Source organism: Odontomachus brunneus, unplaced genomic scaffold, assembly GCF_010583005.1.
Source record: "Odontomachus brunneus isolate Ranch 3 - 2012 unplaced genomic scaffold, Obru_v1 Obru_scaffold_040, whole genome shotgun sequence".
NCBI lineage: Eukaryota > Metazoa > Arthropoda > Insecta > Hymenoptera > Formicidae > Odontomachus > Odontomachus brunneus.
The window spans coordinates 1,497,648-1,512,033 of NW_022639490.1; the positions used below are offsets into that span (position 1 = coordinate 1,497,648).

The 14,386-nt window shown below is 35.3% G+C and overlaps 1 protein-coding gene across 3 annotated transcripts in view; it reads right to left on the reverse strand.

Annotated features, from left to right (window-relative positions):
• Nucleotides 1-2,094: 2,094 nt before the first annotated feature.
• LOC116844240 (maltase A2-like) overlaps nt 2,095-14,386 on the reverse strand; it is an 18,556-nt gene continuing 6,264 nt past the window's right edge. Inside the window, exons 1-7 of one of the 3 annotated variants that reach the window (XM_032815497.1) lie at nt 13,827-14,037; nt 12,664-12,874; nt 10,621-10,757; nt 7,888-8,069; nt 5,279-6,302; nt 4,052-4,320; nt 2,095-3,326 (exon numbers count right to left, since the gene is read on the reverse strand). In XM_032815497.1, the coding sequence (XP_032671388.1) occupies nt 3,101-3,326; nt 4,052-4,320; nt 5,279-6,302; nt 7,888-8,069; nt 10,621-10,757; nt 12,664-12,874; nt 13,827-13,928 (2,151 nt within the window). In that variant the 5' untranslated portion in view covers nt 13,929-14,037 and the 3' untranslated portion in view covers nt 2,095-3,100. Of the gene's footprint in view, nt 3,327-4,051; nt 4,321-5,278; nt 6,303-7,887; nt 8,082-10,620; nt 10,758-12,663; nt 12,875-13,826; nt 14,038-14,386 lie in introns of those variants that run through there. The other 2 variants (XM_032815494.1, XM_032815496.1) reach the window with 2 other exon arrangements.

Genomic DNA, 14,386 nt, shown 5'->3' on the forward strand with positions numbered 1-14,386 from the left:
TTGAATCAGCGATATGCCGACGTTTCGCAAACGTTGCAGTTTGCATCATCAGGGCTGAGAACTCTGATATTGTATCAGAGTTCTCAGCCCTGATGATGCAAACTGCAACGTTTGCGAAACGTCGGCATATCGCTGATTCAAAACACGGCTCCATTCCGGAAGCTATACCTAGACATAATCTACTCTATCAGTTTGAGTTAAACATTTACTTTTGTAATCCCGAGAGTATTTTTACTATTACATCGAGTGAGTTTTTATCATCTTGAGTAAAATTTTAATCTAAATGTTGGGTTAGTAATGAATGCATCTACGGCTTTTTGAAAGTACTTTCTAAATTCCCCCGAACGAAGTTCCACATGAATTCTAGTATCTTTCTACACGTATGAAGCGAATTCTTCACCTTAATCGTCGAGTTAATTTTTTATTAAAAGTTAAAGAGCGAATCCAATATACTCCATTGTCGGAGGAACAAATTCGTTCTAATCAATTGAAACATTCATTTATATAGATAAAGAATCCATTCTATAAGTTTGAGTTAAACATTTACTTTTATGATCCCGAGAGTATTTTCGCCGAGTGAATTTTCACCATCTTGAGTCAAATTTTAATCCAAATATTGGGTTAATGATAAATTTAAAAAAATGTTTAATGTTCTTAAATGTCGGAAAAATATATCATTATCCTCAAAATAATCAAATTGTTCTTCTTCAATAATTTCAAGTACCTGACATAGGTTCCTCAAGAGTTTCAATATATTTTACTATACAAGGCAGTAACATAGCCAAGGAGGACTGAGGGGGCTGCAGCTCCCCCCCGAAATTAATTTTCTGGGTTACGCTAAGTGTGAGAAAAATTTTTTCGAATGACTTTTTTTTTGCTCGCCAAAAATAAAAAGTATAGCCCCCCCGAAACCTTTTCTGACTACGCCACTGATACAAGGAATATAAAAAAAAATCGTTTATTAAAAATTTATATGTTTAATGGAAAAACTAGTGCTCTTGATGTTACGGTCTGTTTCACTTCATTGCTTTAAAGGTGAAAACGAGAATCTTGGTGACGCATCAGTCACAATATCTGCCATTGGCCGATCAGATTATCGTGATGAATAACGGCGGTATCCAGCAGAAGGGTATTTTCAACGAACTGCAAGTCACGGATATCGACTTCATGAAGCTACTGAAGATGATGAACACAGAGGATAAGATATTCAAAAAAAGAAAGAGGTGACACACGACAGACTTCACAAAATCAGCATGAGTAAAGGATTCGATCGATTCACGGGTCGAAATGCGCGAAACAATGGCGGGAGTTCGCATATCCCTCAAAATATTCTTCTCTTCAGTGGCATAGCCAGAGGGGGGGCTGAGGGGGCTGCAGCCCCCCCGAAATAAATTTTCTGGGTCACGCTGTGTGAGAAAAATTTGTTCGAATAATCTTTTTTTGCTCGTCAAAAATAAAAAGTATAGCCCCCCCGAAATTTTTTTCTAGCTACGCCACTGCTTCTCTTCATACTTCAAAGCATGCAAGAGACCCTTCATAATCATGCTGATGATATTAGTCTTCCCGGTGACTGAGATAATATCCAGCGTTAACAATTACTTCAATGGATTTTGAGCAAACATAAAATTATACTCGTGGCATAAGAACAACAGTTTGTTTAGCAGAATTCATTTAGTATGCAAAAAAACTTGTTCAATTCGACACCAATTGCCTGCGATTCTATCTAAAAGAGGAAAAATCGTCTTCTAATATTATTATATTAATAATTATTAATAATGAATCTATTAATTATTTTAGGTTTGCCTGAAACATCAATAACGTCGACTTGACACTGTGAATATACATACCCGGGAAAAAAACATCAGATAAAAGCCATATATGAATTTTGTCAAGATCTGATCAGATCTTTCAGATATAATCAGATATAACGTTATATATGATTCAGATCTGATTATTACATTTCTCACATATACTTAGATATAATCAATGATAACTGGATCCATATAACAAATATATATTTGTTTCGTAAAATATTTTGATTGTTCTACACGTTAAAGACACAATATTACAAGTTCAAGGTAAATAAATATCTTCTTCATATCAATTAAGAGTTTATTACAAAAGAGATATAGCAATGCGCTAATGTTTTTCACTTGTCTGTGTAAATACATAAAAATAATCTCGTTAATACAGATTCTTTGTATTCACACAGTCAATTAATAATGTACAATATATCCTGAGTCCTAAATATAAATATCCAAAAGCAGATCTTCTTTTAAAACGTGTATAATTGTACGATTACGTAATTTTCTTATACAAACTATAAACATATTAATTGAGATTGTATAGCCAATATAATCGGTATATAGCGTATAAATAAAAAGTTTTGATGGCGTCGCAGTAGATTACAAATGGATTTTATGTCATGTCTATCGTCACAACAGTGAACGACTTTATAATAACAATGCATTATAATGTACAGTGATTTTTGATTTTTTATCGAAAGGACTGTAAGATATGCAAACAAGAGAGGCCCCTTATGTCTTTTTGCCAGTATTCTCTATCGTCAGAATAAATACAATAGTAGTTGCAAACTATGATCACAATGTCACAATCTGAATACAATCGCATCGAATGCCTTTTCTCAGGCATAAACAAGATGAAAGAAGTTTAGGATGCGTAAAAATTCGTTGTAGGGATATAATATTTTGACGTGTGTTATGTGTGAGTAATTTGATTAATATTCAAATTCGTTGATCAATTTGTAATGTTGCGAGAGGCACGTGTTATCTGTTTTAATCATGGCTGTGGAAATTTGATTGGACGCTATCTCCCTCATTACTTCTCAATTTTTTATGTATTTTTTATGTAGATTCAACGTGTCTTCTTATTTTTGCTATTTGCTATACGACTCCTCTCCGCCGAAACCATATTTTTCGTTGAAATAGAAATCTTTTACATGTTTTGTAGAAATTTTTCGTTGTAAGACGGCCACATTTTTAATGATGTTTGAATGACATTGACGATTGTTTCGTGTGCGACAAGGGTAAAACTAAAAGTTGACTGTGGTATGAAGTAATGTTACCTGATCGAGGCTCTCTCATTTATCCAATTTTATAACAAACGCTTCTCCGGGAGAGACAATAAGTTTCTTAAAGTACACATTTCGATTTAACCTGTAGCCCGGCCCAACAACAACCTGGCCATCGTAGTACAGGGACGACAAGTCCTTCGTGCGTGTCTCGTTGCCAAAATTGGCCACAAACACATAAGAATTTCTTCGTGGGTACCATCGCTCAACCACAAGCATTTCATCCTCTGCGTATCTAAACAAAATAACAGAAACATTCCCTTAAAATGATCATATAGTTTAAGAAATTAAATTAATTTATTCAGATACTATAATCTAGCAAAACTCAAGACAAGTGCAGAATATTTCTATGAATATTTCTATAATCGATTAAAATATTATTTTTTCACTCAAATTTATCAGTTAATATATCCGTGATATAATCAGCTTCTGTGACGAATCTAAAATATATGATCGCGTTATTATCTTTGAAAGAAATGAAAGAATTGAAAGAATTTAATGTCCCGGGGGAAAAAATTATATCCAATTATATAAAATTACATATGTAATTATGGTATATTAATTACATATGTAAAAAATTATATATGAACTTTATCGCTATATGGTCACATTTATAATTATATATGTCTATATGAAAAGAAATTATGTTAAATAAAAGAGGGAGTAGTTTCAATTAAACGTCCGCATCATGTACTGCCAGAAGCATAAACATTTACTTTGACCCCATTTGTATAACAATATTTTTTTCGTTATGGACATATATGTATAACTACTAATAATATATGACCATATAGAAACAAAATTCATATACAATTTTTTTTTTATCAAGGCGCTTCTTGTAATGCAAAATATATGAAAATTGACCTACAGTTAATTTCCTCAACTATTTAAAATTGGTTTAAGGTAAAAATCTGAAACAATTATTTAAACTATCGTTGCGCTAGACTTGGAAAATTTTACCTGACATTACAATTTGCCAAAACTTCTTTCTCTCTTAACACCGCTTTGACGTAAATCGTTGTCGTTTCCGACCTCAGTCTTGTCATTTTTGGGATTGTGCCTGTCAGACTGGTCTCCGCGGGTTTTCCAGCTTCCGGCAGCCATGTGGTAACTCCTGCGGATGAAAATTTGCTGTCGGAGCCGTCCTTTTTCTCCCAATACATAGGAACTAGATTGTGCACGTGCGCCAAATCTTTGTGATCCCGACACTCGCAGTCTTCGATGCCTATCTGAGTAAATGAAAATCCCATTGTTTACTGCCTCGCATGCTGGTTGTCTTGCATATATCAAACAATATGTAGCAATTATACATACAATATGTCAACAATGTATATAAAACATGACAGATTATAAATCAGAACGACGCATACATTGCTTCATAAACTTATGATGATATAAAAATACAATAATTTCATTTTGTCTGGAAAATGCGAAATTATTTTTCAGTAAACACCAACTAACAGTAATATTACACCAATATTATAATTTCCTACTCAACAAAGTAACCGTTTACCCAATGCGTTATATTGCATTTATATTGTTGATGTATTTGTTGAGTAGGAAATAATAAGATTCCTAATAAGCAAAGTGTTAGCAATATGCTGGCAGATTGGCAATAGATTCGACCAGAATACCATCTGTATCCGCATTAAGCTCGTATTCTGTTGGCAGAATCATCTGCTGACGTAATTTGATAACTGATTGGCAGAAACTGAACAGGATCTGTATCTATATTCTATTTAAATACATTTAAACATAGTTACAACAAACTCTGTTCAATTTCTGCCGTCAATCTATCATCATATTTTACTAGCGGACTCTATTGTATTTCTGCTGGCAAGCTGCCGACAAAATTTACTCCAGATGCGCAAAATCTGCAGGTTTGGCCGGGATTGATGTTTTTTTACTGACAATTAGTGTTCAATTGTCTATAATAATTCACTATATTGAAGTGTTGTATAATAATTCACTATATTGAATTATTATATAATTAAATATTATTTCGATTATTTATGTCTTCTGAAGAATCCGAAACTACATAATAGTTACGTGATGATTGTAACGTATAGAATAAAACATTACGCCTATATGTCTTCACACACAATCGGATAAAATATGTTTATCCTCCCTTTCTCAGTTCGGACAGACTTCACCGCGAGGCTCTTTTGATCGCAACATTATCCATACCTCGTCTCCGTAAAATATACTGGTTGTTCCAGGCAACATCATGCCGAGAAGAGAAGCCGCCAGGCTGGCATTCTTCACGCTCATAGTAGAGGCCACTCTACTAGTATCCACGCCGTTCACGGACCAGAGTATCCACGGATAAGCGGCTTTGTTGAACAATACGCCGTTCGTGATGGCTTCGATCTGCTCCTTGATGTCTTTGGTGCCGTTGACCACGCGAAGAGTCACGTCGACCAGATCTATTCGAGATAGGATAGAGTTCATCGAGACAACGGAGGTCGCAGCATTCAAGACGTTCGAGTGGCAGATGAAGATACCGTTCGGACGTAGAAGGGATTTCCAGTACCTAAGGCTGCTAGCGAATGCGTCTTCGTGGACGTAGTGCTCCAGTCCCTTCAGATAAAAGCCGTCCACTCCTCTCTCTTGCCAGATCCTTATAGCCTCGCTCACGGGATGTCCTCGTTGATCATGTAAGCGATTGGACGAGAGTGCCTGTTTCCTAGCTTCTTCCAGCGGCGGCGGTACGGACGACAGGACGTCACGGACAGCTTCGATCGACGTGGACGGCGTCGACAGTATGGTTTCGCGGATCATAGTGCCGACCGTGACGTCCCTCCTCTTCCGGAACGCCTGTTTCTCGGTTTTGTTCTCCTTCACGATAGATGCGTCTTCCTCTGAGTCACTCAAACTCTTCACGAACGGATACAGCGGGAGATCGAGAATCAGGCTCATATTCCGTTTATGGATCTCGCGCGCGAGTACGGAGAAATCCTCGAGCGTGCCCAGCTCTTTGTTCACTTCCGTCATGTTGCTGATGTTCGAGTAATACTCCGGGTAATGCGGCGCTGGGAATATCGAATTCAATCGAATAGCCCGTATCCCGAGCCCTTTCAGATAGTCCAGACGCATAGTTATCCCGCGAAGATCGCCGATCCCGTCGCCACCCTTCGTCGAATCCTGAAAGGACGCCGGGAATATCTCATAGAAGGTACTCCCTTGCCACCAATCCACCGGCGGGTCGCACCTAATCGATATAAACATAATTTTGGCATAAATGACAAAGAGGTATTTTCAGGTGGTGTATATGCTTAGTTAAAATACCTACACACAGAAAAATAAGTAGTCGTAAAATGAACGGCAAAATCAAGGCAAGATAGAGAAAAGTTACACTGAGAAAAACATCTAAAAATTAACAAATATTTATTAGGTGGGTACACGGAAAAAACAATATGCTTGATCCATACAGAAATCTGGTTGTGCCAACCAGATTCAATAGTAAAATACGAAACAACTATTTATGTGGTTGCTGTAACCAAAGAGCAATGGCTGAGTTACTTATGTTGCAGCAGTGATAATACATGGTTAATACATACACGGCTCATTACGCGGCAACTACAAATGTATATTTATACACTCAGAACCAGTTTTCACATGTATACATCTCTAGCTGTGCGCGTAGTGAACTGCTTTTGTTTTCTAACATCGCTGCTTTGCAATATAGCATTGATTAATGCAACTATATCGATATTTAGCTTGTCTATGCAAAATGATCCTCTTACTAATTTCTAGTTGCCAGATCACACGCAACTTCATTGATGTAGTTGACACACCACAGTAAGTCAAATCAACCATACACATAACTATCATACAAAGATATGTAGAATAATGCAGCTATTTGCTTACAACTAAATATTTTTTATTAGGTGCACCACATCTCTTTTTTCCGTGTACCATTAACATATTTACATTATCTTCCTTGCTTGAAGTGACGAATACAAAACGATAAGATTATATTACGTTCAGTCTGAATTTCAATATAAATCAATCATCATCTGTTTCGATTCACATTGACTTAGATTGAAACTCAAACCAAACTTTATGTAACGTTATCGGTTTTATACACTGAGAGAAAAGACTGGTAACTATAACAAACTGCATTTAGTTACAGAAATTCATTGAATCCTTAGTAACTAATACTAAATATGATAATAATTACCAAATACTTAATAGATCGAGAGTATGGCGTAATTGCATTCACAGTAACATCAATTAAATAATTTAGTAATAGTTACTTAATGTTAAATATTTAATATGAAATATATTACAGTTATGAGCAGATATTTGATAATTGTTATGAAATTGTTATATCCCATATAATAAAAGATTCAGTAGGTACGAGTTCTATTTTGTTACCAGTATAAGTATGTTTTGTTGCGACGAAAAATTCATTCATTTGCAGCTATTACATCGTTTCAATATCTATTATTGCAGATGGTTGGTTAAACCTACCAAAAATTTTTTAACTACTACAAAATCGCTTATTTTGCTCAACTATTCAATAAGTTTTATTTACCAAATATATTCTGGAAGCAAATAAATTTTACTTCTGTCAAATAAATAATTTATTTTACAGAACTAAATTAATTAATAAGTATTGCCATAGCTTTGGCCCGCTATATTTACGTCTACCATTTAGTAATAGTAACCAAATTTTGATAATATTTACTAAATTCTTCTCTCAGTGTATCTATCATCCATTTTAAACAGGGCTTTCACTTACTCGTACGTGTAAAGCAAGATTTAATCGCATGATACGTTCTTACACATACTTCTTGGGCATCGTGGCGATGACGCCGATGACGAGAGCGGTGCAGCCTGCTAAGACCGACATCAACGACCAGAAGCACGTCTTGCGTATCAACGGCCAATTCCACTTCATGAAGCGGTAATCCTTGGGCGGCTTCGGCACCATCAGCTGAATCCCAACGAGCGGTGGCTTGCCACCGTTCTCCTGGTTGTAAAACTAAACAGTTAAGGCGTGAGTACATAAGGTGATGTTAGGAAGCGAGAAGCGATGGATTAGTACAGGGGCGTGTATATCAAATGACAAAACGGACGTCCGCATCAGGCAAACATACCTCTGGCCGTTCCAAAGCGTGACGAGACGCAATGAGACGCAACGAAATCGCAACGATTTTCTAGGGTGACCATAAGTCCTGATTTATCTAAGACGTGTCCTCATTCCCCGCGGAAATCTCTCCTCAAACCGTAGCCGTAGCCGAATGAAATCGTCTATTTTTGCCCACGCTAATCCACTAATGTCCGCTAATTAGAATACGTTGCAATACCATCGTTTTCACGGTCACCCTAGTCGTACCTGGTGGATACCAGGATTGTGAATGCGGTACCAGGATTGTATGTTGTGCACATAGGCGACTGAGATGGCAAGTCGATGATGACGAGCCCGGCCGGACGAAATAACGAATTCGGCTGGACGCAAGGGGCAAGATGCTGCGAGTGTAGCTGTGCAGGTACGATCACGACGCGTTATCGTTCACGCGTGATGCATTTGACGAAGTATTTCTCATTCGTGCCAGGCGAATGGACACAAAGTGGACACAATGCGTGAAAGAACGTTGAAGTTCTTTACTTCTGCGAGGGGCAAGAAAGAGAAAGAGAGAAAGAGAGAGAAAGAGATAGAAAGAGATAGATTTTCACAACAACAAACACTCAAGATGTTAAACGCATTATGCAAATATAAAGATACAATAAACAATTATATATGTGTATGTCGACGGTATATCGGTGAGACAAGTTACATATCGACTTCTGGTCTCTTTAGTTACGAATGTATTTTGAAAGAGCCAAAAGAAGTCGACTTGGGAAGCAAACAAAGTAATTCTCGATTGCGATTCTCGACGACAAATCTACAAAACACGAAACACGACAGGAAAAACAATTTTGCCAGTTTGTATCTCTGCGTGCCAATGTAGAGACGTACGAAACCATTCATATTTCCTTTTTGAAAAATGGAGAAACAAAAAAATCAAACAGTCTGGTTCTCAACACACTTATGATATATTAAGTATACAAATGAATAATCCAAATTTTGCGGGTAAATTTTCAAGTCCTCTCTTTCTATTAAAAAAATAAGTAAAACAAATTTTTCAAAGTATTATTAAATATCAATATATTATTATATCAAAGTGATTTATATAACTTTAAGTCATCTTTCGAGCATCTTATGGATTCCATCTCGCTGTGTCTTTGGGTAGAAATCACCAAGCTATTTCACCAAGCTTTTTTATTTTTTGTGTGTCGTACACTGTCGGATATATTCCGACACCTTCCATCTGTTGCCGTTTTAAACGCTATTGAACTGATTCTTTTCTGTCTGCTGACTTCAGCATCGCGCGTGCCTTCAACCTTCCCTGAGGATATTTGTAATTATGTAGCACGCTGCTGAGTACTTTTTGAAGTTATATTAAGCCTCCCGCGTCAAACTATCATTTTAAATAGCTATACATTAACACTACATAATCGCAAAAGAGCGGGAAAATTAATTGATTTTAAAATTATTTTTTAACTGTTTAAAAACATGTATATTATTCATTTGTACACTAATATTTACGAAGGCAATCCAAAAAGTAAAGACTATTTGCGCGTAGTTGCTACGTAGGTCATTCCCTCTTCCCAATTTAAGATTGATTTTCCTGATTTGTTTTCTTAATGTTCCGAGGATAACGTGCTTTAATACGTATTTTTATGAACGTTATACATCGTCAAAACGATGAATCCTATTATACAAAATCCCGCCGACTGTGAAGTACGAAATGTTATTCGAGTTTTGAATACTCAGAAAATGAGACTTGTCGATATTTATCGTCAATTAAAGCAAGTGTATGGTGATATAGTAATGACCCAAATAGCACAGAGAATTCAAAAAGAATTCAGTCGCATGTCATCAATTCTGAGTTCATTTTCAGATGCAAAAAGAATTCTTTTCACTGCACTAAACTCTGAAGAATTCTTTTTGCATCTGAAAATGAACTCAGAATCGGTGACATACGATTGAATTCTTTTCGAATTCTTTGTGAATTCTCTGTATTATCTGGAAAGTGAATAAAAGTGAGAAAGTGGTATGGAAAATTTAAAAATGAATGAATAAACGTACATGAAAATCGACGATTATGTGGAGAAATAAAATAAAGTATTCCCAGGTAGCAAGGTGACGTCTAAATACGTTATTAAGACGTCATTAAAACGTCTATTACGTCTTAATGACATCTTAGTGACGTCTTTAGACGTCACCTTGCTACTTGTGTATTTAAAAAGAATAAAATTGAATAATAAAATATTTTTTTAATTTTCTCAAGCTAAACGGTCTTTACTTTCTCGATTACTTTCATACATACTTTTCTATCTGTAGCGTGTTGAGTGTTCTCGTAAAATCCTATGCAAAATCGACGGAACGTTTTCTTCGATTTACGACGGATTCTCGACTGAATGACGTCACCATCCGTTGACAAAATCGCGCGAAGTCTTGTTTGAACGATACTCACTAATGCTTGAGCGTCTGGCGCAAGATGCTGGTAAGCAGTATTTAATTGCGTCAGCAACTGCGCGCAAACGGGTTCATTTGTGTCGCTGCTGCTACCGCTGCTGGTGGACTCCACCATCGGATCACGTGAGCTCGGTTCTGAAACACATCAGACACATGTACGACGTCCTTTGCGAAACAAATCAATTGATACTTCCTAGATAATATAAGAATATTCTGTGAAAGTATGTGTTCTCCATGAGAATGTTCTTTATAAATATTTGTATATTTTATGAGTGCACCAAAAACTATGTAATATATTCATAGTGTGTTTATAGTATATTCGAATGAGTATATTTCGAATATAGTATATTTCGACACAACTATAAATGTTCTATGAAATGTTCTATGTGTATAAGAATATTTACAAAAATTTAAAGTAACCTTTGATTTTGTTTTCACAATTATAAAGGAATATTTTATTTCGTAGATACGTATCATTACTAGCTGTAATAAGGCGGTTTCTGGTTGACATGGAGAAAGAGAGCGTACAGGAGAGCGAAGATTTTAGGGGAGAGAAGGTGAAGAAAGATTCGAGGTAGAGAGAAAATAAGGGAGGAAGGTGGAAGGGCGAGGAGGAGAGAAAGGCGAGATAAAGAAGAGAAAGTTTGTGAAAGATAAAAAGTGAGATTGGGAAGGACAGAGCGGAAGCGAAGTAGAGGTATTAAAAAGAAAGGCTGAAAGATCAGTGCGAGAATGAAAGCTATAATAAATGCATACTACTATTTAGAAGATTACGAAAACTTCACGATTACATGAATACATCGCATATGCCCAATAAATAAACCTTACGAATATTCTAAGAATATTCTTTTCTATTGTAAAAAAATACTTGCCTATAATGTAGCATATATATTAATAGAATATCCAAATATTCAAATATTCCAGAAATCAAATATTCTAAAGAATAAAAAGTATTTGTGTTTCATAAGAATATTGATAGAACATTTTGTTTTATTTTGTTTATTGTTATATTTGAGTTCGAATGAAATTGTTCGATACTTTGTAAAAAAGTCAAAATAAGTCGACGTGTTCTCACTACGAATCGTGTGACTAGATTGTTCGAACAAGTTCTAAAAATTCGAAAAATTTACCTTATTTAAAAGATTTGATAGAATTAGATAAGGAAAATCTATGTGAATCGTGTTTTTAGTAAAGAAAAGCATCATCATTCAAATAAATATTTAATTGTTAAAAGCAAGTTACGGATATAAGATGAAAAAATTGATAATTTTGTTATGAGCTGAAATTTGAGAAATTGAAGTTTCCGATAGGGACAAGTTCAAATAATATTTCAATGATATTTGTACATATTTCTTTTTTGGATTTTTTAAATAGGATAAGGCTTAAATAAAGTAAGGCTTCAAGTTCTCGTATAAGAATTCCAATTGGGACGTCTGCCGACGTAACAATCGTCAAGATTGACTGTCATTGTGCGCTTGGATTGAAATTGGATCCTAGCGCTCTAACAAGCGACTGTCAGCGTCGTGTAACGGTGATTATGTAAGTCCTTCGGCTCGAGAATATTGTCAGTGAATGACGAACATATATATAGGCGTACTTCTCGTTTAAAAAGGAAACAAAAGCTCGGTCAACATGGTGCGTTGTCGGTCAACGTGGGTGTGTATTCTTGTCTCTCTTCATAAAGGTATAAGGCGAATCACTGAGAATTAAATGCCATTGCGCACACGGTCTTTGCATTTAGGATAATTTTCCCTGGCAAGAACGTTAGATTTCACGTGTTAAGAGTTCCTCATTCTCGGCGAGTTTGTAACTCGACAATTTTCGGTGTCTCGGCCTCTTCGCTGAAGAAAATTAATGGCAAACTTGACAGACGATAATGACGTTTCTGTGTGCACTACAGACTTTCCGTTATGTATTCGATATTCATATTCAGTAGCTTGAAGAACAAAACGATTAAAAAGAGCGGTCCATTGCGCAATCACACGACATTGTTCAACGTGCAACGGACCGTTTGAACTGCGAAGGATCGGGAGAAACGTACCGTCGTGCATAGGTTTGCTCGAACTATTCACGATATTCATGAACGCGTTGAATCCGTCTTCCGTATTAATATTCTCTAGCGTTGGCGTAGGTATCATCTCTAATGGAGTTCCTTCCAGCGCGTTGAATATTGGCGTCGTCTGCAGAGCCTTATCTGTTTGGGTTGGCGGCGGGCTTGGTGTTAACAAGGGACAATCGGACGCTTCTTCATCCTATTAAACGATTAATACATGTACGAGACATGTATCAGTGAATTCGCAAAATGAACCTTGCGCATTTTTCTTTGATATAATCTTCGAATAACAAAATAATGCATTTAATTGCACATACATTCTGTTACACAGATATTACAGAAAACATTTTTAACTTCTTTAAACTAAGGTATCTTTACATAAAATAAAAAAATCGAAGAAAAATTATATTTAAAAAGAACTATCGCTTTTCAGTATTTTAATTTATCTGTTATAACTATCTTTTCATGAGAAAATTGTGAAAAAATTAGATAATTCTCTCTCTCTCTCTCTCTCTCTCTCTCTCTCTCTCTCTCTCTCTCTCAAATAAAATTTAAATTTTTCTTATGGGGTATCGACAGTAATATATAATAAAATAATTTCATGCAATACACATTCATATATTAACATAACATATTCTTAAAAATGCATATAGATGAATCATCGTATATTTCGGTGACAATTTGACTAGACATTTCCATATCACCTGTAGACTACATATAATTTTCAAAAATAATAAAAATCTAGTTAAGAATGTGTACACTTATGTAAATAATTTGCGTACATTCTGTGCTCATGTTATGTTAACTATATAATGATCTTTAAAAGAAAAAATAAATTAAATTTATAATAAATTTAAATTGAAGTTACAGCATGACAATCACATTATCATGAAACATGATCACGCGCATTTTTGTCTGAGAAGTAAATAACAAAACTAGAACAAAGCTTGCCTAAATGATAGTTTAATCGCAAAAGTAATTAAGTAAAGTAACGTGAGACATTATAACAGTAATCTATAAACTTGAAATTCCTGTTGAGAGTTTTAAGTTTGTTTAAATTGTTTAATTTTCACATTTCTACATACAACGAGCAGAAGTGCGATAGTTATGATATATAAGGCACGTAAAGAATTAATGAATCGTTGACACACCTGTTGATCTTGATTTATAAACAGCTGCCGGGAATTCGGCGAAGACGGGAGTTCAGTCGGTATAACCACCGACAAAAGACCTTCGGGCTTCTGGATACTCATCTCTGTTACAAACAATACGATACGTTATAATATGTTGTTATTTCTAATGTTGTTATTATCCCATATATAAAATATAATAATACAATTGTAAATAATAATAATATTAAATTATATTTATGAAGTAATTGTAGCAGTTAATATTTTTACATTGCTTTTATTATTATTAACTGCCCGTTTTCAAATTGACAAAAAAAGAATGAGAGAATTATATAGTCACTTGGAAAATCGAAAGAGTTCATGATATTTTCAATTTTCCAAATTATATGTACGTAATACAATTATCTGCTTCGCAATTTTAATTGTCAGCTAGCATAAGGCGTTGCGATAAACGATCTTAATTTCTTTTTACTTTTTTTTATTTTAACGACTCTCCGAGCGCTTCGTAAAGCATTACGGAGTCGGTTTTTTATTGCTGAATTAATATATACAGAGTTGGGCAAATACGTATTTAAAAGTAT